The sequence below is a fragment of the Oncorhynchus keta genome, chromosome 10, assembly GCF_023373465.1.
Source record: "Oncorhynchus keta strain PuntledgeMale-10-30-2019 chromosome 10, Oket_V2, whole genome shotgun sequence".
NCBI lineage: Eukaryota > Metazoa > Chordata > Actinopteri > Salmoniformes > Salmonidae > Oncorhynchus > Oncorhynchus keta.
The window spans coordinates 16,810,143-16,833,221 of NC_068430.1; the positions used below are offsets into that span (position 1 = coordinate 16,810,143).

Below are 23,079 nucleotides of genomic sequence, written 5' to 3' on the forward strand. Positions count from 1 at the left end.
TGGCCTCTTTTTTAAACTCTGATTTCAATTATTACTCAGAAAACCAATTCCAAGGCCTTTGTGCAAACCCAAGCATTTTAGTTTATCTAAGAGAATGAGATGGTGAGTTAGACCAAAGGCCTTGGTAAAAAAAATCTATATGGCCCCTGTGATATAAACAGATTACCTGAGTTCAGCTGCTGCAGGCCATTCGATGGTGTGTGTTTGTCTAATACCGAAAATAATTCAGATCATACATCAATCCCATGCTTCTTGCACAATGAGTATCAACTGCATTCAATCCCAGTTTATGTGCTATTACTGTATGTCCAGTTTTAATCCAGATCAAAACACTCATGTGTTGAGTGAAATCCTGTTCATCAATTGGATTCTGTTTTCCCATAATTGTTAACTTTTTTTCTGGACATTTTGTGCGTGCAATTAGAATTTAACTAGATATCCTCCACTAGTCTAGCAAATTCGCACACGCTTGTCTCTTGAACGAGCCAGGAAGGATTTTGTGTTGGCATATCAAACAAAAGTCAAAACGAAACCAAACTATAAGAATGTAGATGGAATATAATCCACTGTAGACTATGACAGATTTTTTTGACAATATATTTTTCTTAGGAACATTGAGAGCATGTACTTCATGGACTACTTTTTGATCAGAATAGAAGTAATGAGTTATAAATTATGAATATAGATTTATCTTTTTGTGAAGATAACTTGGTTGTAGTGAGCTACTATCACTGTAAATAGTTGACATCTAATTAAGGACACAGTAATAAAAACACTGGAACATTTTCATCCTAATTCAATATTCTGAGAAACTGGCCTTAGAATCTATTTCAAGAACTCTAAATTTGAATTCATTGAAATGCCTCAGACTACCATTACCCCTAATGCAATTCTAAAATTAGGAACCTCAAGCACCTTTTTGCATTCATTGTACATTGTAATTTCTAACTTTCCAAGAATAGCATGACTGCTTCAATCACTGACCTCTTCCTAGTATGTTGCACATAACTTTAACTAAATTGTCATCTGTGACTTCAAGCAGCAGGTTTCAGAGTATTGCTGCCAATTGACCTTGTTCAGGGGTAGACATGCTCCTTTCCAAGAAGACAGTGGTAATGCAGTTAAGTAAATATTGTGGTTTTATCACGAGGGTGAATTAAACTGTGGAGACGTGCTTACTTGTTGATTCACACCTTACGCCTTGACTTATTTCCATCTTCATTAAATGCATGTTAACCTTTATTTAGACAGGGAATCCCATTGAGACCAGTCTCTTTTGCAAGGGATCCCTGCATGACTTGGTTGGTCAATCATTCCCATGTTCCTGCTTGCCTTGTCATCATTTATCCATAACTTCAGTAATGTGCACTGTTCTTTGAGAGGCTGGGCAAGTATTGAGGGATTCGGGAAGAGCTATTGGTCGTCAGAGGAAAAGGGTTTGCTCCGTCCAAAATCTTCCCACGAAAATAAAACCAGAGGAAATCTAATTTGTTCAACAACAAATGTACTTGCACATGTGCCTCGGTGAAGCTTATTCAATATACGTTTGATAATAATTGTTAGGTTGTTACGAAATAAATAAGTGGATGCACATTGCATTTCGGCAACAACGTCTGCCCTTTCATTGGCTAAAATGGTCCCACCTGACCTCGCATCGTCCCGCATGCCTTACATTTTTTTAGGTTGTGTATTTCCATTGTTAGAGCGGTCATGCGACAATCTTGTCAATATAACAGATCATCTTTGATAATGTGTGACCCTAAGATTGTGTTAACAGAGGTTAGGCATAGACACAGATAACACTTCACCAGCTGAACACACCCTCCTGTTAATATTAACCTGTCAGTTGAGACAAGTCTACAAACAAACTTCATATTAGGAATGCACTGTGGTAGTACATTATAAATCACCAGGGGTGTATTCACTAGGAACCAAACAGGTAGGGACATATACAAATTTGTCCAATTGAAACTCTTTTCTTGCTAAAACAATTTCAGTTTGGAGTAAAGTCTGTTGCAAAACGTTTTGCAACGGTCTTGGTCTGAACAAATACACCCCAGCTGTCCTAGACTAGGTTAGACAAGCCTGCTAGTGCTAATGATGCCGTGTGGTTCACTGACTGGGTGTAGGTAAACAACCTCTGATTAGGAAGACACACATAGAAGTCCAACACTTGTTAAAAAATAAAACATTTAATGTTACAAGTATAAAAAGAACACAAAAATCTGACAATTTATATTCCTGAAGTTCTACATATTTACAATCAACACACACACACACACAAAGAGCTGGATGTGCTGACGCCTGCTGGTTTTAAATGGGATCTCACGTTGCCTGTGGCTTCCATAGCTTCTCGCCCTCTCAATCAATCATCAATAGAGTGGAGCCAGAATGCCTGCAGAGGACAAAACAGATTTACTGAGCATTCTGTATGTGAGATTGTGTGTTTTCAACATAACTAATCTTACCATGTTTGAACAGGCACTAGAAAGTCATGAATTTGGGGTTGAACTGAAGGCAGGTGACGGGACCCGTGTGCTTCCCATCCAGAACAGCCACCTTCATCCCACTCTCTGCATTCCACATGTGGATCTTCCCATCCAGAACAGCTACCTTCAGAACAGCCACCTTCATCCCATTCCACATCTTCTGAACATTCCCCACATTCCACATGTGGAACAGCCACCTCTTCCTGCATCCAGAACAGAACAGCTACCTTCATCCTTCATCTTCCCATCCAGAACAGCTACCTCTCCCATTCCATTCCATGTGGATCTTCCTGCATTCCAGAACAGAACAGCTACCTTCATCCCAATCTCTGCATTCCACATCTTCATCCCAATCTCTGCATTCCACATGGATCTTCCCATCCAGAACAGCCACCTTCATCCCACTCTCTTCCACATGTGGATCTTCCCATCTCTGCTTCTCATTCATCCCACATTCATCCCAATCTCTGCATTCCACATCTTCTCACAGAACAGTGTGGATCTTCATCCCAATCTCATCCAGTGGATCTTCTCATCCAGAACAGCCACCTTCACAGCCACCTTCATCCCACTCTCTGCATTCCACATGTGGATCTTCCCATCCAGAACAGCTACCTTCATCCCAATCTCTGCATTCCACATGTGGATCTTCCCATCCAGAACAGCCACCTTCATCCCAATCTCTGCATTCCACATGTGGATCTTCCCATCCAGAACAGCCACCTTCATCCCAATCTCTGCATTCCACATGTGGATCTTCTCATCCAGAACAGCCACCTTCATCCCAATCTCTGCATTCCACATGTGGATCTTCCCATCCAGAACAGCCACCTTCATCCCAATCTCTGCATTCCACATGTGGATCTTCCCATCCAGAACAGCCACCTTCATCCCACTCTCTGCATTCCACATGTGGATCTTCCCATCCTCAGAGCCTGAGACACAACCAGCGTCAGACCACGGAAAAACAAGAGGAAGCTTAACTACTGTTTTAGTGTGTGTAATGTTTCCAGGTTAGGTGAAATTAGCAGTTTCAAATAATTACTACCAAATTGTTCTATGGTAGAATAAGAAGACAATTGGAACTTTCATGTCTTACTTTACAAAACATAGAGCCTGTTACCTCACGATCATAATAAACTGAGAGTCAGGAGTGAAGGAGGCCTCCAGCGTCACAGCTTTACTGTTGTTGTAGCCCTGTAGGATAGAGGAGTGTCTATAAGTATAGGCCTATCATTTACTTCTTGAGTAACTTGCTCTTGTTGTGAAATGTATGTCAGTTCAAGAGTCTTTGCATTAAGTATCTAACAGAGTCCGTCTAGGTTTTAAGTGTCTGCATGAATGCGTATTATCTCTCACCCCAAAGGAATGCATCACAGCGCCCTTGAAGGCATTGAGGAGGCGGAGAGCACCCCCATTGGTTGAGACAAGGATGAGCTTCCCATCATTGCTGAACTTGAGTTCTGTCAACTCACATGTACGGTCATACTTGAAGGTAGCAAAAGGACCCTATAGAGAAGCCAACAAGAACAGTTACTCTGAAGACAACCATCTACCACTGACCTGCATTCACAGCTCTCAATACACATACAACTATAAAACAGAAAGCCCTGAAAACTACTGTTACCTTGTCAAAGGATCGCAGGTCGTACAATTTGACCATCTCAGAGTTCACACCCACAGCAAAAATCAGACCCTCAGGATCAAAGGAGCAAACTGGCTTCCCCTGGAGGTGCATCAGGCCCTGGTAGTGACAGAGACAGTCACAGGAAATACATTTAATCCAGCGCAACACTACATCTAGAACAGGGATGCAAACTGGCAAGCCTCCAAAAAGGACTTCTTTTGTGCATATAATTTAAATATTTTCAGGGAATAACAAGTACATATTTGAACAATCTCAATACTCTGGAAACATGTTTATGGTGGGCTGGCATTACTTAAATGATTACATGGTTCGAATGTAATCCACAGAAGTGTATTGTGCCATATCACAACGTGTTGCTGTACTCATGAGTGGCATGATTTTCAAAGTCTGAACCAGGCCTTTAGGCCTATTTGAGCTCACTGCGTTCTGGATCTCCAACGGTAACGCAACTAGCCTAAATATAGATTGTGTCATTCCTTTATCGATCAAATATTTTGTTTACTAGGTCTACTTGGTACCGCTGCTTTGTTCTGTTTGCATTCGACTGCTATATAGTATTTGTTTGTAAGCATGAATAACAAGGCTACTACTTTCAGCATTATTTTGGTAATACAGCGGTGTGTACAGCTGCATTCATATACGGTAATTCACCTATTACAAACAGCCCATCTATCCTGTAGGGAAAGGGGGGTATCTAGTAGAGGTTGGCCGATTTCAAGTTCATAACAATCGGTAGTCGCCATTTTTGGACGCCGATTACATTGCACTCCACAAGGAAACTGCGTGGCAGGCTGACCACCTGTTATACGAGTGCAGCAAGGAGCCATGGTAAGTTGCTAGCTAGCATTAAACTTACCTAATAAAAAAACAAGCAATCTTAACATAATCACTAGTTAACTACACATGGTTGAAGATATTACTAGGTTAACTAGCTTGTCCTGCGTTGCATATAATCAAAAATCATAATCGATCGACCTCTAGTACCTAGTCAGTTGTCCAACTGAACTTATTCAACTGAAGTGTGTCTTCCGCATTTAACCCAACCCCCCACCTCTCTGAATCAGAGGTGCGGGGGGCTGCCTTAATCGACATCGGCGCCCGGGGAACAGTGGGTTAACTGCCTTGTTCAGGGGCAGAACGACAGATTTTTACCTTGTCAGCTCAGGAATTCAATCCTAAAACCTTCCGGTTACTGGCCCAACCATTAGGCTACCTGCCGCCCCATTAGCCTATATTATTACTAAAACAGCCTTGCTTTAGTGTGTAGGAAGCCGTCTGATGTGCTGATACAGTGCAGCATAGATGGACTACAGATTTCACACAACCTGTCACTTCAAAAGCACTCAATGGTCAGAGTCTTGTCATTTGAACTGTGTTTATTGTGGTATAGCGTGATAGAACCACAATTCAATACATTTCCAATGCAAGAAGCACCAAAGATTGTGCCCCTCACTCATTTCAACCACCCCCCTTGTCACTATATCCTCCCACCAGGGCTGGAGAGAAGCAGCTGAGTAGACTAATGTCTGGTTAGGCGGATGCAGCTGGCTGCTCACCGCTGTCACACGTGATATTATTGGATGCAGCACTCATTCTGATATATATCTGACATCACGCTCTGAGATTCTATTTGTAGGATGCGTAAGGATTCATTCTGTGTTCAGTCATTCATTTCGATATGAGAAACATACCCCATTATTATCTGTAAATAGCCCACCCAACTACCCCATCCCCATGTTATTATAATTGTTTAGCTCCTTTGCACCCCAGAATCTCTACTTGCACATTCATCTTCTGCACATCTATCACTCCAGTGTTTAATTGCTAAATTGTAATTATTTCACCACTATGGGTTATTTATTGCCTTACCTCCCTAAACTTACTACATTTGAACACGCTGTATAGACTTTTCTCTTGTGTTATTGACTGTATGTTTGTTTATTCCATGTGTAACTTTTTTGTTTGTGTCGCACTGCTTTGCTCTAGCTTGTCCAGGTCGCAATTGTAACTCAACTGGCCTACCTGGTTAAATAACGGTGAAATAATACATGTTAAAAATTGGTGGGTGGTAATGTTCACTTAAATACTAACGTATCTAGCTAACGTTAATAACTGTGTGTGTAATCATTTGCGCTATTGAAACATACGTGCAACTATAATTTGCTTCTTATCAACTATAACCTCAGCATCATTTCGAACACAGGTTGCATTCCAAATTTTCCAGCCGGGAACAAAGTTTGTTGCGTGGAGTGCGTGATGACACAGCCGCCAGAGAAGGTAACGTTAATGAATCTCAATTGTATACTCTGTGCGTTCTCTCTCCTCAAAGTCCATTGGATGAGATATCCAGAGGTCCCACGCCTCTGACCTTCTCCAATGGCTTTGAGAAGGAGGAGAGGACGTGAGGAGTATGCAATTGAGATTCTCCCAGGGAGAAGATTTGTTTGTGCCTCTTTTATAGCTCAATGGTGATATATGCACTTTCTTTAACGGATCTACAATTTTCCCATGGATGACCTATTGAGATCAAAAAGGTGAATATCACATAAAGTGGCAAGTTTACATCCCTGATCTAGAGTCCACTGATCTGCAATGTCAAGGAGTGGTCAAGGTAGACTCTGCGATATGACATAGAAAGCGAACAGTTTTGAAGCGCTAGGCTCAACTTCTCTGCTGTTTTGGTCCCGTGGCTACCACATTGTAAAAAGTGTGAAGTGAACTCATGCACATGTGCAGATACTGTGTGTGACTGTGAAAGCAAAGTTGTGCATCTCATCCATCGTAATATCTGCAGTTCCGCTTCATGGCAACGTCATTTTGCTGTGTCAACCTCTAAGACCTAGTGAGTAAGGGAACACACCTGGCAGTTCAGAGACCGCAGGTCCCATAGCCGGATTGTCTTGTCTAAAGATCCTGAGATAAATGTGTCATCCACAGGGGACATGGAGAGAGCCGTCACTCTGAAACATTCATGTTAAAGGTATAGAAACATCTACCTTGAGAGAAACACCTGATGTCATGTGATCATAATCCCTAGCGGTGTATTGCCGATTTCCATGTTGTCTGTAGCTTGTGAGGTGTGGAAAAACTTTGTTGCTTTTATGAATTTTGTCTTGCTGCCTTTTGTCCTATGTTGCTCTGTCTGTATGCTACGTCTTGCTTGTCCTATGTTGCTCTGTCTGTATGCTACGTCTTGCTTGTCCTATGTTGCTCTGCGTGTGCTCACTGCTCAATGATTGTCTATATTGTAATTGTTTTTAATAACCTTCCCAGGGACTGCGGTTGAAAATGAGCCGGCTGGCTAAAACTGGCACTTTTACTGAAACGTTGATTAATGTAAAAAATAAAATAAACTCAAACTCTGTTAAAAAAAAACAATACTCAAGTAATAGTACAGTAATGTAGCCTAAACTACCCCTCAGATAACTGGGTTTCTCGGTCTCAATCCTCACCTTTTGTTGTGTCCGGGGAAGTACCGGATGTACTTGTTGTCATGGAGGGAGAGGTACCGGATAGTGTCTGCAATTATCATAAAGGCGTGGGGTTATGGGCCGATGACAGCATAGCATTCCCATTCATCACCATAGACAACTAGAGAGCAAGTAGAGCTTCCGATCCTGGAGGCGATGGGCACTAGGCAGGTCGGATGAGTAGACACCACCCTAGGCAAGGCAGTGGCTTGTACAGTTAGCTCCTTTATCGGGCAGAATCACGGACCCTCAAACTGTACAAACAACTACCTCAGACCAGGGTGAGCATGGCCGCCCCAGGCTGAGATAAACGCGGTCAGGCCCTGTCAGGAAATCCCCATGAACAATCTTCTATATACATACAATATTACACTCCTGAAATGTGCCAGGCCAGAGTTACATGGACAACTGCTTATCGACAGATATAGGCCAACTGATCACAAATCGCCTCACTAACATACCATCAATTTTGTTGGAGCTGTAGACCACCTTGTTGGCTGCATGTGTGTACCTGATCAGATCCACTCCATACTTCTTACTGTAGAGGGTCCGCCTGGGTCTGGACCAGCACAGGATGGAGAGGAAAAACATTTAAGGAACCATGTTAGATTGCTGGCACAGAAACTTCTAGCAAAGCCAACAGCCTCTGAAATCCCAATTAACAATCATAATACGGGCGGTTAAAACAGCAACGTATAGTGCTAACCTCGACTAGCACATACATACATACATGTTAAATATCGTTATGTATTCTACCTCCACAATATACAAACTACACGCTTGTGGGAAATAAGATCAAATACAATTGATAGTTTTGTTACCAAGCTAACAACCCAGACCTGCATCCGCTCAAACTCTCGATCGTGTCTTCACTCGAGCCCGGGGAATTTGCATACCGCAGTAGGCCTCACTAGTACTAACCGAGCAGATCTTAGTTACAGCACAGGGGTCGGCCTACCCTAACAGGCAGCTCGGGGGAAAAAACTGTCGATTAATATGAATTCGATGCATGTCTTACTTTCCCTCCTGGCAATCGTATAAAACCAGGGAGTCATCGTCGCTGCGAGAAATAATGGTTTCGCCGTTTGAGCTGAAATCAAAACAGTTGATTTTGTCTGAATTTTCTCGGAAAACCTTTGCAACCCTGAAGCTCCGCAGCACATTGTCCGTCAGCTTCATGATGGGCTCTTTGAGGGTGCGCAGACCCTCGTTTTCTACTTGAATCTATTATCTGATAATCTATTTATGTGGTTTTAAAATAGGAGCTTCACTATTTGAAGAAAAAAATATATAGAACTGTGTGTTTCAAAAACTGTAAAGAAAGACCTCCTGGTACACTTGTTACACGAGTCATGAAAAAGCACCGCCTTCCATACGTCGGCTACCCGCAAGTTCCACAGACACGCGTATTAACTCTCGCGATATACAACAACTATCGCGGTACAGTCAGTTCATGTTTTGCACACAACCATAAGAGCACAGACTAGACTATAAACTAGGAAGACGCAATCATAACGGTTTTGGATACAGACAAAAATGGAGCAGAGAAATTCTCACATTTACAATACTTATCAGTCATACGTGCTCTGACTGTCAAGACAGAGTAACCGAAGTAGCAATGCAGGTGAGTTTGAAGTCATTGGGTTATGTAAATCGACCCCTAGCCCTGGGGTGTATTCATTACGCCGATTGCAAAACGATTTGCAACAGAAACCACATATCCAATCAGAGGGCAGGGTGGGGTATTCCCATAATACCTATCCAATCATTTTCAGATACACTGAAAGCGTGTAGCTCCGAGAACATGGTTTAAATGGCAACCTAGAAATCTCTTGTTTTTTCGTGGTGGTAGTTGTCATTGAGAGACATTTGCCTCCCCATCACATTACCAGCTTGCAGGTGATAGCCTAGCCAAGGAAAACAAATTGTGTACTGTGCTTCCCATCTTGACATTAGTGATGTACAATAGCCAAAATAAATGAAACACTTGAGTTAATGAGGGATACAAAGTATATTGAAAGCAGGTGCTTCCACACAGGTGTGGTTTCCATTAGTTAATTAAGCAATTAACATCCCATGCTTAGGGTAATGTCGTTTCCCATCATTTACTTTAAGGGTGGTCTCAAAATAAACATAAATCAGGTTTAAATGATGTATGTATGTGTCAAGTCACCAGATCTCAACCCAATTATGGGAGATTCTGGAGCGGCGCTAAGACAACGGTTTCCAGCATCAACAAAACACCAAATGATGGAATTTCTTATGGAAGAATGGTGCCGCATCCCTCCAATAGAGTTCCAGACACTTGTAGAATCTGCCAAGGCGCATTGAAGCTGTTCTGGTGGCTTGTGGTGGCCCAACGCCCTATTAAGAAATGTTATGTTGGTGTTTCCTTTATTTTGGCAGCTGTATGTGAGTGAGGTTTGAATATTCAGCAGCACTCATCCACCCTGCCACAAGGTGGATCTATCCTCATTCCAGTCAATATTTGTAATACCCAGTTGCTCAAATTGAATACTGCTGTGTGCTTTGACCCTGGGTAGTAGCTGATTTGTACATCTAAAAAGACAAACACGCAGATTGCTCACTTTTCCTGCCCTATGGTCAGGCTTGAGTCAATCATTACACATAGGGTACACATTCAACTTGAGTTGAGCTCTGTCCAGATTTTGCCACACTGCCTTAGTGCTAATCCCGACTCTGCAATACACAGCTCGCACACGGAGCACAGAGGAAATCCAGAGGTTCACCATACCCGGTGTACAGGTAGGCAACCTCTGTAGGATTCAGAAATGCAGAGACTATGGGGTTATCCAACATGTTTGGTGTGCATCTCAAGGCAAGTGACAAAGTTGACCTACTAGTTGACCTATCTGGATTCTCTTGGGTGTACTCCTTTTGGTAAATGACCAGTAAAATCAGTAACAGCAGAAACAGCAAAGGGGGTGGTCATAATTTACAGTACATCCTGTGATCGAGAAACATGTTTTTTGCCTTTTCTCTCCTGTCCGCTAGGTGCTCCCTGCAAGGACAGCCTGATGGCTTGTGTTGTGTCCCTGTATCGGCCTTTATCTTTACTAGCCCCTGTGGGGGTGAGGCGAGCCATAGTTTGCAGAATGTCACTGGACATGCGAGCACGGGAGGTGTTTGCTACGGCTATCGAAGCTGTGCAACCAGACATTGTGATGCGGCGGGGTCTGGAGCGTACAGGAGACACCCTCCTAGTGAATGGACGCAGCTTCACGCTAAAGAACAACCTTCACCTGGTAGGCTTTGGCAAAGCTGTGCTGGGCATGGCTGCCGAGGCAGAGAGGATAGTGGGGGACCACTTGGTGAGAGGAGTGATCAGTGTGCCACACGGCATTCAGGAGACAATACGGCAGCATGGGAAAGAGTAAGCAACTCACACTAGAACCAGATTGTTTGTGGGTGGGATGGGTTTGGTTGGTCAATTAATTCTTCATCTGTTTTAATTACACCTCAGCCAGATGTTGTTGAAGGATGGAAGTCGCATCACAGTGATGGAGGGAGCTAAACACAACCTGCCAGATGCTGATGCCCAGAGGGCAGCCGAATGTATCAAGGAGCTGGTCAGCACACTAACAGAGAATGACATGTTGCTTGTACTCATCTCAGGTAAACTGATACCAAACTATTAAATCATGTAACTATGTCACACAAACTAGTCATTACTCAATTTGAATCACTGAAGCTACAGGTTGTCCATAAATATGTACATACCGTGTGTGTGTGTGTGTAGGAGGAGGGTCTGCACTCTTGCCTGCACCAGTCCCACCAATCTCTCTTCAAGAGAAACAGGATGTTACACGCAGACTGGCTGGTGCTGGTGCCACCATTCAGGAGCTTAACTCTGTACGCCGTGCCCTGTCAATTTTGAAAGGAGGAGGACTTGCACACTGCGCTCACCCTGCTCAGGTAAGAGCACAACTGTACTAGCTCATTATAGAACTTTTACCCAAAGACCTGAACTTTTTGCACATTAGCTTTACATTCTGATTGTATTTGGCCAAATAAAATGTTCCTGTTAACATTTTATAACAGGTGGTGGCCCTGGTTCTGTCTCTTAAAGACCTTCAAGGGGGTCATATTGAGGTCATTTTGACCATAGTCCAATGACTATGGGAAAACATTTTGAACTTGTTGATAGAGCCAAGAAATTTCCCAGCTGGGGCATGTCTACATTATTCTTGGCTATAGTGCCATTAGATTTGGTCCATTACCCCCCTGGCTGCAATTTCCCATATGACCAATAACCAGCTGCATGGGGCCATATTGGACAGGATTCACTTGGACATGTCACCAGAAAATTAAATGGTACTTCCAGCCCAATGATGGTTTCAAATGTTTGAGAGGGTCTGGAAAACACAAAATGGCTCACAAATGCCATATATACTTAGCCTTTAAACTTGTGGTGAAAACATGTCAAATGAATTTTTCCATGACTAGTTCCAATAGTTTTACATGTAAACACTCTAGAAAGTCATTTGAGTGTTCCCTGAAGTCTACTGATTGCAATATGTTTTGTCAATTACATTTTTTTTAAAGACAGGAAACCTGCCCTGTACACATCACTATAGGTAAAACTACATAGGAATGCATTATGTCCAGCAGAGAGAGACAGGTAACCCATTATGAGACCTTTCAGTTTTTACACGTAGTAAAAGTCTAAACAAAGATGTCTAGCTATAGTGCCATTGCAGATTTAACCTATTATACTCAGTGGTGAATGTTGTTCACCAAATTCAACACTCATTGATCTCCATACAAAAATGCCTTGCTTGGCCAGAGAAAAAAAATTAAAAACACCTGCTGGAGAAGACAGATTTTGGGTCCAGTTATCCCTCTCCCTTTGGATGTTCCTCTCTAATACTACAGAGATGACTTTAATCAACCAAGTTGATTTTCACCTGTTGACTCTTTCTCAATGCCACACACTTGTCACTAATGATCAGGACTGCCCTGATAGGATTTAAATACAAACTGAAGGTGTGAATGAGCCTGTCACGCCGTTACTCAAGTTTCTTTCTAGTTGTGTTAAGTACATTTCCTATTTCCTTGTATATTTTAGTTACGTAAAACTTTTCCTTGTTTAATATAATCATCCTTATCACCTTTACCTTTTTACATTATGCAACTTGCTTGTCTCTCCTTTGTTTCAGAACCACACACAAATCCAACTTTACCATGTCCAACCGCAAGTCCATAATAAATGTGAACTTTGGCTCTGTCTCCTTGCTCTCTGACCGGAGCAGAGTAAATCTAGATGGTTGTACAGTCATCTCAAATAAAACTGAAGGACCTTGGTGTTACTCTGGACCCTTATATCGCCTTTGATGAACGTGTCAAAAATATTTCAAGAGCAGCATTTTTTCATCTTCGTAACATTGCAAAAATCAGAAACTTCTTGTCTAAATGAATTGAATTATACCCCTGGTGACATCTATCCAACTAATTCCCTATCTTGGATTTCTTAGCCTATTTTTCAGTGGCCATATTGGAAATGACGCCAGGGTGGTGTAATTGACAAAATCTGCGACGGCACTACAAAAATAGTTATTTAGACATGCCTTAGCAATGTGTAAAATTTGGTGGCTCTATCATTTTTTCACATAGCTGCTGGACTATGGTCAAAGTGACCTCAATATGACCCTTATTAAGGTCTTAAGAGTACTTTATGATCAGATTTGTCTATATCTGGGGTAATATAGTGGGTAGATAAATTAGTTATTTTGATATTGTTTGGAATGATTTTACTCTATTTTCTTCTAACAGGTAGCCATTTTATTAAAAATAGCCACCATGGTTGACTGACAAGCTCCCCGGGCTGCAAAAATCATTCAAATGTTCCTTAAAGTATCTAGTATTAGTGTACCAAGTTTGATACTTGTATCATAATTCTTCCATTTTATGTCACCTATCTGCTGGACTAAGTTGTGTGCTAGACATCGTTTTAGACAATGAAAAAAAAAAAACATTAGGAAATTAGAATTTGAAACAAAATTATTTATGTACCAATCAACTGCACAAGACCATAACATAAAATGTACAATCAATGTGCCTACTCCATTGGACTGCTACAGGTACCAACCTGTACCTGAGACAATAAAAAGCATTACTGGCCTTCACTGTTTAATATTTTCACAGCAATCAGAAGACAGGGCTGCGTTCAGTACAAAAAAAACATACTCCAACATTCAATCAAATGGAAACGGTGCTGTTCTAAATGGCCAGTTAAAAACAGGGAGAGATTGGGTTGTGGAAGGCTGTCAGCATGGCCGCTTACCTTTAAATACGTCACTCACTTTCTTCAAGCATCAACCTGTCAGACCCACGAAACAGAGCAAACCTACCGCAATCTGTTCAATAACGTTTTGGGGAAACGTGTCATTTAGTACAAACAGATAAACAATGTAGAAAATGTTCAACCAAACTGAACGCACCCCAGTCTTCACTGTTTTATATTTTCCATAACAATCAAAAGACAGTCATTGAGGGCTCAGGCTGTCAAGAGTAAGAAATATGAATTTGAGGAAAGCTGCTGTTTGATGTAAGACCTCTATCTCTGACCACTCTCTCCACAGTAGCATTGCCCCAACGCAATCTTCATGGATTACTATGTAGCCTTGCTCCAGCAAAAATAAAAACAGAAACCATCTCTCTGAACAGCTCCTTACTCATACAATATGTTATGAACATAACTGCAGTCACACCAACCCACAACTCTCACAGCATACAGTTGTTGAGTCTCTCCAGATTCTGTCTAGATTAGAGTAACATTTCATGTAAATCTATATCAATCAGTGGATATGTAGCCAGATGGATATTTGAATGTCTCACCAATAAAATGAGGTAAAATTGTACATGATCCAGAAGAGCTAAATTTAAAAAGATATGAGATTAAAAAAGATATGGCATATGAGAGAATATCTTTGCATATTACATGGTGTTTATATCGTTATATCGTCATGACAACCAACAAGGAGAAACTTCTTCAGCTCAAAGGAAGCATCCACAGGCCCACCTCATCAATGAACTCCAGTCCATTTGAAAAGGCACAACATTAGCAAGTCTGTGTCTACTCAGCAACCCTGTCTGATAAGACAGAGAGCAAATTGAATGTAGTCCAACTTATGTCCTGTCTGTCACTCACGATGTGTCTTGAGGTTGTCTCCTGCCGCACTCTCCCTGACAGATAGAAAACATTATCACAACCATTCACTGATATGAGACAAGGAAAGGTTCACACCTATAAACGAGACTGTATAGTGACTGGGGAGAATAACAGTCAGTATTTGGGGGTACCTGGAGGGAGACATGGATGCTTGGACACCTACCATCCGCTCCTGTGAGGTGCAGTGTCAGGTGTGCCTCCATTCTTTCCACCAGTACCTAAACGTTAGAAAGCAATACAAGTTAGCTAGCTAGCACTTCATGGCAGCATGCCTTTCAGACATAGGTAACTAACGTTATAGAACTAAACGTGATGATGGTGGCAAATATTCGAATATGAATAACTATCCAGTTTAGCACTTACCTTGTCGGTAATACATATCGTTCACAGTGTTTCCGTAAAATTTCCAAGCGAAATGGATGGCAATGAGACTGACAACGAGCCAACTAAACAATATCTTGAATATTGACACTCTCATATCATTAGCCAGCCAGTCGTCAACAAATTCGGAAAGAAACGAAACAAACCCGTCCACAATGCGGGATAAAAACTCGAAATCCCAGGGCTCTTCCATTTTATAAAACAACACCCAAAATGTATGCTTTGTCAAAAAACATATTTTATCTAAACCAGCTAGCTAACGTTAGTTAATATGACCAAGCCCGAGTAACTGTCTAAACCACTGAGGATTACTATAGCTAGCTATATGAGCAGGGGCTAAACGCGTAACAGCTAGCCAACGGGTGATGCGCTTGACTGTTTCAAATCACCCCATTCGTCAAACAGATTGAGGAGGAAACGTTCAGTCACAGATGCAATAATATTTGTTTTACTGTTATGTCACGAAACACTTTTCAATTCAAATAACCGTACTATTATAATGAGATAACCAGTATCTCATGTAGCTAGCTCTTGGTACAGTTAGCTACCTTTTGGGGGAGAATAGAATCCTCTGTGTCAAATCCGAAAGTATATTTTTTGGTCTAGATTTAGGGAATCGTGTCTGTACATGGCTGCGCATTGACGGCAACCAGCACGAATCGTAAACAAACAACAAACGAAACAAAAAAGCGCACTGGAACGTACCCTGTCTGTGGGAGAGGGAGTTTCTCCCCTCATTGGTTTATTACTTGCTCCATCTAAATTACCATTGGACAATGAATCCCGTCACCATTGGGATTATGGATGTGCTGTTGTGAGTGGAAAAACAACTTGTTTACCAGTTAGTTATACCTTTCCCCCGATGATTTAACAACGGAATAGCCAAACGTAAAATGTGTTTGTTACATTATTTCATGTTGTGTTAGTATTGTAGCTACACTGATAACGTTAGGTATTTGCTAAAGCTACTATAGTTAACTAGCTGGCTGCTTTATTGTGTTCGGCAAACTGGAGGGTTGGGAAGTACAGTACTGGAATGTATTTAGCTGGATGTTACGTAGTGAGGGTAGCTTTAGCCTGCAATAACATCTAAATCATCTAGCTAGTTAGGTACTTCATTTAGTTTTAGTTAGATAGCTAGATAGGTAACGTTAACTCATTAGCCCAAAATTGTTTTGCCTGCCAATCGTATTAATCCAGTTAGCTAGATAAAGGCATTTTAATTTAGAGCTAATGTTAACTGTGATGTTTTCTGGTCTGTATAGCGATGCACATTGGCTTGATCTGTTTTAGGAAATTAATTTAGCTAGTTAAATTAAGTTGAAGTTCAAAGCCTAGTAAAAAAAGCTAATGTTGCCAGTAACAAACGGCTAACGTTACTTAAATATGTTCCTACTGCAGGGGCTTTAATCTGATCAAGATGCTAGCTAGTCCGTGAGTGTTTGTTACCAAAACTAAACACACACTGCGTGTACAACAAATTAGGAACACCTGCACTTACCATGACATAGACAGACCAATGCTGTGTCAATTCACTTCCATCAGTGTACATGAAGGGAAGGAGACAGGTTAAGGCTTGAGACATGGATTGTGTATATGTGCCATTCAGAGGGTGAATTGGCAAGACAAAATATTTAAGTGCATTTGAACCAGGTATGTTAGTAGGTGCCAGGCGCACTGTTTGAGTGTGTCAAGAACTGCAACGCTGCTGGGTTTTTCACACAACAGTTTCCTGTGTGTATCAATAATGGTCCACCACTTGAAGGACATCCAGCCAACTTCACACAACTGTGGGAAGCATTGGAGTCAACATGTGCCAGCATCCCTATGGAACGCTTTTGACACCTTGTAGAGTCCATGCCCTGACTAATTTAGGCTGTTCTGAGGGCAAATGGGGTGCGCAACTCAATATTAGGAAGGTATTACATATTCCAAGGTACTCCATAATGACCCATTTTAGGCTTGTCCGTCTATCAAGGGCATTAGTTACTTGCATTACCAGTTTGTGGCTAGCTGCGTAGCTCGAACGCTAGTGGTGTGCTGTTGTAGTATGTCTGTTACTGTTAACTGAATATCAAATGAATGAATAGTATGCCAATGAATGCTTCCTTTTCTGTGATTTACAGTGTTTGTGATGTCAACATGGAGAGAGATGACAATCAAGAAAAGGGAGAGATGGAGAAGATAAAGAGTGAGAATCCATCCTCTGACTGCACACTGTCAACTGGTAATGAAATGCCTTTCTAATAGCATGTAATATCTAATCTATAATGAAAGTTAGCTCATCTTTAATGACATCCAGCTGATCTTGACATGCCTCCACTCAGTAAGTAGGGGGATCAGCAGTGTTTGTAATTATTTTACCGAGTTCATTTGTGTGATTTTCAGGTTCTGCTGATCTTACTCCTGCTCTGCCCTCTGAAAATCACACAGTTCCTGAGCCTGCTGGGCCAGTGGGAGGAGACGACGGCACCAATGTGACTTTAGAGGAGCCTAAGAATCCACCTCCATCAGATACTATGGGTGAGGAGGGGACCCAGGAACTAGAACTGGCCCCTGATCAGGAACTAGAACCGGCCCCTGTCCAGGAACTAGAACCGGTCCCTGACCAGGAACTAGAACCGGCTCCTGACCAGGTAAAAGATGAAGAGACTGATGAGTGCAATAAAACAGACTATCATAACAGTTCAGGTGGTCAACCAGAGACTGTGCCAGAAGAGGCTTCATCTTCAGCTGAGAATGTGCAGGACGACTCAGGGGAGTTTGTGGTCACTATGTTGGCCAGAGGTAAACTGGAGGAACAAGATATGGGAGTGAAGGGGATGTCCTCTACACTTTCAGAGACTGGCACCCCAGAGGCCCCCCCATCCTACCGTGATGAAGACGTGATGGCTGAGAGCTGGAGGCAGCACAGGAAGCATGTGTTTGTCCTGAGTGAGGCAGGGAAACCAATCTACTCCCGCTACGGCAGTGAAGAGGCCCTGTCGTCCACCATGGGAGTCATGATGGCACTGGTGTCCTTTGTCCAGAGTAGTGACAACATGATCCGCTCTGTCTACTCAGGTGAGCATTTCTAGAATTTCCTTACATTCTTGACTATGACAATAAGTTACTATAGGTGTTTTTGTATCATACTTGGCTCCTTCTGTACAGCTTTACATCATGATGTTTCCCTGTGTCTCTACCTCTACTCTTCCCTCAGACGGGCACACGGTGGTGTTCATGCAGAAGGGTCCTCTGGTGCTGGTGTCTGTGTCAAGCAGCCGTCAGTCAGAGCAGCAGCTGCGTGCTGAGCTGCTGTACGTCTACTACCAGATCATCAGCATGCTCACCCAGGCCAGCATCACACGCATCTTCGAACACAAGAAGAACTATGACCTGCGGCGACTACTGGCCGGCTCCGAGAAGATCCTGGATGGCCTCCTCAACCTGGTGGACTCAGACCCCAGCTTCCTGCTGGCAGCGGTGCACTGCTTGCCCCTGACTTCCTCTCTCAGGGACTCCCTCAGCCAGATCCTACAGAAGGCCATCACCCCAAACCTGGTCTTCTCCATCCTCATTGCCAAGAACCAGCTGCTCACCATTGTCCAGGAGAAGACGGTGATTGAGGACACCAGGCTGGAGCCTGCTGATGTCCACCTGCTGCTCAACCTCATTGGGGCCTCCTCTGCCTTCCAGGCTGGAGAGATCTGGACTCCCATCTGCCTGCCTCTCTTTAACCCTGACTGTTACTTCTATGCCTACATCTCCTACCTGGACCCCCCAGAATGCACTGTGTGTCTGCTGCTGCTCTCCACGGATAAGGAGGCTTTTTATGCGGTGGCAGAGTGTAAGAGGAGGATAGAGTTGGCCATGCTGGCTCAGAGCTCTCTGAGGCTCATTGCCAATGCCCACTCCTACAGCGTGAGCCAGGTGGGTGTCTCAGACCTCAGGCACTTCATGTACAAGCCCTTTGATGTCCCAGACAACCACAAGCAGCTCACCCAGTTCACCAGGTAGGTGGTATGTTTTGATTGTGCCTGTATAACCTTCACCCAGTGAATGATTATGAATTATTCACATCTGTCTTTGTCATTTTACTACTTTCTTGCATGTTTTAACAAAATAGTGGTTCTGCATTTCTGTGTTAATGCGCAGAAAGATTAGCCTACAAACATAATTACTCAAAAAGTAATGTCAAAGGGGAGATGTGGGGCGGCAGGGTAGCCTAGTGGTTAGAGCGTTGGACTAGTAACCGAAAGGTTGCAAGTTCGAATCCCCGAGCTGACAAGGTACAAATCTGTCGTTCTGCCCCTGAACAGGCAGTTAACCCACTGTTCCTAGGCCGTCATTGAAAATAAGAATTTGTTCTTATTGCCTAGTTAAATAAAGGTTAAATTAAATTTAAAATGTGTAGCACAGGAGGCTGCTGAGGGGAGGAGGGCTCATAATAATGGCTGGAACAAAGCGAATGGAATGGCATGGAAACCATGTTCTAGGTATTTGATGCCATTCCACTGATTACACTCCAGCCATTACCAGGAGCCCGTCCTCCCCAATTAAGATGCCACCAACCTCTTGTGGTGTGTAGTACATCAAAATATGTGCCTCCGCAGGTCGGATCACATGCAGCCTCCAGTAGGCCTATTGCTTATGATGGCCATATTAACATTACAGAATCATATGCATTGAAAGTGCATGATATCCATGATGATACTGATAAGATTGTATCACTCTCACTGTAAGTGAAGCATGACTTCAATTATTTCTTAATTATTTTGATTGCCATCTTTGGGTTTCTTATTAGACCAGCTGAACCAGTGAGAACCAACTTCCAAAATTTAATAAAACAGGGGAAATAAATACTCACCATGCAATGCTGTGTCTTGCAAACTGAGTTATTGAAAGGCTAACAGTCTGACTTACGTTAGAGCAGCATGATCAGAGTGGGAGAAGCAAACATGTTTTATTTTTCCAAACACACTGTTCTATGGCAATTTCTTTCTGATGTATACAATTGGCCGATATTTACACTGCATAATATCTAAGGTCCTTGTCCTTACCCTGTCCTTGTTTAAGACGTTTGATGTGCTGTTGATTTCAGCCCAGAGATGGAGGCTCCCTACAGCACGGAGGAGGAGAGGATGCGGCTGCTGGACCTGTACCGTTACATGCACAGTCGCATCCACAGCTCCTCCCGGCCCCTCAAGCTCATCTACCACGTGGCAGAGAGGGAAACCCTGCTGGCCTGGGTATGTCACGCCCACAGGGAATATACACGTAGTGCTACTATGGGCAGGTCTATTGACTGAAACTTGTTTTAGTCTGGAAGCTAGGGTCTCACAAACTTGCATTCTGTTCCAGAGTTTACATTGCAGTATTTGAGCTATGATGGATTGTTGCTAGCGTTCATGTTGCATACCTTTCGGCTCAATGGAACACAACAGTAATTTGAAGGAATTTGAAACTTATATATTTAAGGTTTAGTTTATTGTCATGATGTAGAACATTGGTAACTAAGAGCTGAATTGCAGTATACAATCCATACCTAAATGAATAGACAATTAATAATAGTTGAAATGGACCTGCTAAGTCAACTAATTTCATGCTCTGTCCATTTCTCTGTAGGTCACAAGTAAATTTGAGTTGTACACTTGCTTCAGCCCCTTGGTGACTAAGGCCCGTGCCATTAACGCAATAACCAAGCTTCTACGTTGGATCAAGAAGGAGGAGGACCGTCTCTTTATCCGATACCCACCCAAGTATTCAACCACGCCCAACCCCAGCAAAAGCTCCCGCAAGTCTGACCAGCAGGACTCCACAGATAATGGCTTTGCGTCTCTACTATAGAGCTGATCTAGCCCTGGCTATTCCTCTCTGTCAACAGTTTATACACCGGTTCTACTAGAAGAGGTGTTTGGCACTGACCACATCCTACATCTTTTTGGACTTCATTGAACTTTGACCACTGGACTATTGAAGGATGACTTGCCTTCTTGAAACTGACTCTATTATTTCTGTACCTTTATAAGAAGGCATGTTTAGTAACTGTGTTAGTGCTTTTAGGTTCCAACTTGGTCAGGAAAACTAAGGAGAAAGCAAACATTTTAAAATTCGCTAGTGGTGGAACTTTCAATAATATCTAATTGTTTTTATATTGTTTTATTCTATTGTGACAAAGGTGAGAACTCTTCTCGAAGGCATAATATCTGACTCATTACATACAACTATTGCAATTCAAGCTTTTGTGGTCATTGACACTGTAGCACATTACAAAAATGAAAGGAAGGACTACCTAGAACTACTCCTGAATTTCTTTTCAAATGCCTTGCCATCATACTTATTGCTAGAAACCTTAATGTTGACCGGATGACAAATAGGAAATTAATTTGAAAAAGTTTGGTTATTGGTGGCATGAACAGAATTTAAATGTATCAATGTCTTATTTTGAAATCGCATCCTCTAGACAACTGGAATTGGAAGGATTACCACTCTTGTATGTGTCTGGATAGTCCATGACATCACCTCTCTACATGTTCATTGTTCTCAGTTGATACAATTGTTTGACTGGCATGTTGTCTTTGCAGTTTAGATTGTAAATAATGCTCTGGTAATAAACATTCAGTTTTCTATCCATAAAATTTTTACATCTGTGAGACACATTTTCTCCCCACACTGTAATATTTGTTATTTGAGAATTACCAGAGTAAAGTACTTGAAGGCTAAATGCTTTTTCTGGCCCACAGGTCCTAGATTGGAGTTCCAATTTGTGGAGTTCTTTATTTAAAGACACTTGCTGCAAATTCTCCCAGCGGATACCGGGATCAACTATGATGTGTTATTTCATGAATGGTGGAGGTTCAGTCTTACCTGATTTGACTGTTATGTTCAGTGAGTTCCTAAATAAATCCCAGGTTGCACAAACCACCTTGTCATTTTATAACTGCATGTTAGATTAAGACTGAAAACAAACAACCGTTTTAAACAATATTTATTTGAGAAAATATTGTTTGACAGATTTTAGATCTTGTGGTATAATTCAAATTACAAGATCCAGAACTCCTTTGAGCCACTTAATAAACAGGCTAGTAGGCTAGTGCACTTATGCCTAGACAACTACAGGGTTTTGTGCCAACTGACCACTAGGAAACATTGATACAAAGAGCTACAAAGCTTCCTACATCTTTTTCAATATTTATTTTTTTAAATAACAGACTCAATTGTCACAATATAAATTAAAATCTAATATTTAGATTTTTTTGCATTCCTTAAATTACTTTGTGTATTATAAACACAGACATTTACATATATACAAATATGCACATAACCAAGTTATTTTCTTTTTTTTTCTTCATACCTATGGCTTCAGAGCTCAATCTACAAACCATTTCAAACTAACATTGTGCTTTTCAAGTCATTGGAGGGTTTGCAAATCACATCTTGCCACTGACTGGAATCCCAAGTTATTGACCTTAAAGTGGTTGCAGTGACCCATTTCCTAAGTCATGACGAGACATTCGAAAGTCCTGTTCCATCAAATAGCTGCAACAAGCACACCACCACCATTTCATATAAAAAAAAGAAATAAACCCAGAAATAGCATCAATGTGTAAAAATGTATAAGAAGCATGGCATTTCAATGACAAATCTGAATATGCTTTGAATCAAGCAAATCCCCTTTGAGGATAAAATATATACAATGACTTTCTTTGTCTTGATTGACTTCTGGCTAAAACAAAATGTATATTATTACTAGACTCATTGCAACAGAGTGGTTGTGTAAAGTACTAAAAAGTAATCAATGAGTAATCAGATTGTATCTTAAAAAAAATATATCCTAAAATCCATGTCTTTTAGGAACTTACTCCTTTCACATTTCCCCCCAATTTCCAAAATTATAACATTCCCCCCAAAAAAAGT

At 41.8% G+C, this 23,079-nt stretch overlaps 4 protein-coding genes across 59 annotated transcripts; 2 read left to right on the plus strand and 2 right to left on the minus strand.

Annotated features, from left to right (window-relative positions):
• Positions 1-2,171: 2,171 nt before the first annotated feature.
• On the minus strand, positions 2,172-9,527 carry LOC118388301 (WD repeat-containing protein 82-like). 48 transcript variants are annotated; one of them, XR_008144298.1, is made up of 10 exons: positions 8,626-9,147; positions 8,069-8,166; positions 7,590-7,656; positions 4,117-4,233; positions 3,849-3,998; positions 3,613-3,686; positions 3,375-3,424; positions 3,213-3,266; positions 3,051-3,104; positions 2,172-2,613 (listed from the first exon to the last, which is right to left on the minus strand). XR_008144298.1 is itself a non-coding variant. In XM_035777206.2 (8 exons), the coding sequence occupies exons 1-8, from the start codon at positions 8,784-8,786 to the stop codon at positions 2,362-2,364; spliced, it is 801 nt and encodes a 266-aa protein (XP_035633099.1). In that variant the 5' UTR covers positions 8,787-9,153; the 3' UTR covers positions 2,172-2,361. The 48 variants fall into 48 exon arrangements, 1 of the variants encoding a protein (XP_035633099.1); XR_008144292.1 differs by having other exon boundaries at positions 3,159-3,266; positions 3,321-3,424; XR_008144305.1 differs by lacking the exon at positions 2,172-2,613 and adding an exon at positions 2,858-2,883 and having other exon boundaries at positions 8,626-9,148.
• A 221-nt stretch (positions 9,528-9,748) lies between these two features.
• LOC118389625 (glycerate kinase-like) lies at positions 9,749-11,744 on the plus strand. Its single transcript, XM_035779516.2, has 5 exons — positions 9,749-10,373; positions 10,623-11,001; positions 11,092-11,243; positions 11,368-11,543; positions 11,670-11,744. The coding sequence occupies exons 1-5, from the start codon at positions 10,208-10,210 to the stop codon at positions 11,742-11,744; spliced, it is 948 nt and encodes a 315-aa protein (XP_035635409.2). The 5' UTR covers positions 9,749-10,207.
• A 1,866-nt stretch (positions 11,745-13,610) lies between these two features.
• Positions 13,611-15,702, minus strand: LOC118388300 (T-cell leukemia translocation-altered gene protein homolog). Of its 2 annotated transcripts, none has more exons than XM_035777204.2 (3): positions 15,163-15,702; positions 14,963-15,017; positions 13,611-14,813 (listed from the first exon to the last, which is right to left on the minus strand). In XM_035777204.2, the coding sequence occupies exons 1-3, from the start codon at positions 15,371-15,373 to the stop codon at positions 14,771-14,773; spliced, it is 309 nt and encodes a 102-aa protein (XP_035633097.1). In that variant the 5' UTR covers positions 15,374-15,702; the 3' UTR covers positions 13,611-14,770. The 2 variants fall into 2 exon arrangements, with proteins under 2 accessions (XP_035633097.1, XP_035633098.1); XM_035777205.2 differs by having other exon boundaries at positions 14,931-15,017.
• A 153-nt stretch (positions 15,703-15,855) lies between these two features.
• On the plus strand, positions 15,856-22,084 carry LOC118388297 (vacuolar fusion protein MON1 homolog B-like). 8 transcript variants are annotated; one of them, XM_035777195.2, is made up of 6 exons: positions 15,856-15,994; positions 17,307-17,407; positions 17,569-18,243; positions 18,383-19,175; positions 20,264-20,411; positions 20,788-22,084. In XM_035777195.2, exons 1-6 carry the CDS (start codon positions 15,957-15,959, stop codon positions 21,007-21,009), a joined length of 1,977 nt encoding a protein of 658 aa, XP_035633088.1. In that variant the 5' UTR covers positions 15,856-15,956; the 3' UTR covers positions 21,010-22,084. The 8 variants fall into 8 exon arrangements, with proteins under 8 accessions (XP_035633088.1, XP_035633090.1, XP_052382521.1 ...); XM_035777197.2 differs by having other exon boundaries at positions 15,952-16,068; XM_052526561.1 differs by lacking the exon at positions 15,856-15,994 and adding an exon at positions 16,003-16,021.
• The last annotated feature ends 995 nt before the right edge of the window (positions 22,085-23,079 follow it).

Coding starts and splice junctions, on each gene's coding strand:
- LOC118388301 (XM_035777206.2), bottom strand. CDS start 8,786: ATGAAGCTGACGGACAATGTGCTGCGGAGCTTCAGGGTTGCAAAGGTT. Junction 7,098..7,589: donor TTCCCCGGACACAACAAAAG/GTGAGGATTGAG, acceptor TGAATGTTTCAG/AGTGACGGCTCTCTCCATGT. Junction 3,687..3,848: donor CTGTGATGCATTCCTTTGGG/GTGAGAGATAAT, acceptor TCTATCCTACAG/GGCTACAACAACAGTAAAGC.
- LOC118389625 (XM_035779516.2), top strand. CDS start 10,208: ATGGTCAGGCTTGAGTCAATCATTACACATAGGGTACACATTCAACTT. Junction 10,374..10,622: donor TCACCATACCCGGTGTACAG/GTAGGCAACCTC, acceptor CCTGTCCGCTAG/GTGCTCCCTGCAAGGACAGC. Junction 11,544..11,669: donor ACTGCGCTCACCCTGCTCAG/GTAAGAGCACAA, acceptor ATTTTATAACAG/GTGGTGGCCCTGGTTCTGTC.
- LOC118388300 (XM_035777204.2), bottom strand. CDS start 15,373: ATGGAAGAGCCCTGGGATTTCGAGTTTTTATCCCGCATTGTGGACGGG. Junction 15,018..15,162: donor CGATATGTATTACCGACAAG/GTAAGTGCTAAA, acceptor TCTAACGTTTAG/GTACTGGTGGAAAGAATGGA. Junction 14,814..14,962: donor GCACCTCACAGGAGCGGATG/GTAGGTGTCCAA, acceptor TCTATCTGTCAG/GGAGAGTGCGGCAGGAGACA.
- LOC118388297 (XM_035777195.2), top strand. CDS start 15,957: ATGAATCCCGTCACCATTGGGATTATGGATGTGCTGTT. Junction 19,176..20,263: donor CAGCTCACCCAGTTCACCAG/GTAGGTGGTATG, acceptor TGTTGATTTCAG/CCCAGAGATGGAGGCTCCCT. Junction 20,412..20,787: donor GGGAAACCCTGCTGGCCTGG/GTATGTCACGCC, acceptor ATTTCTCTGTAG/GTCACAAGTAAATTTGAGTT.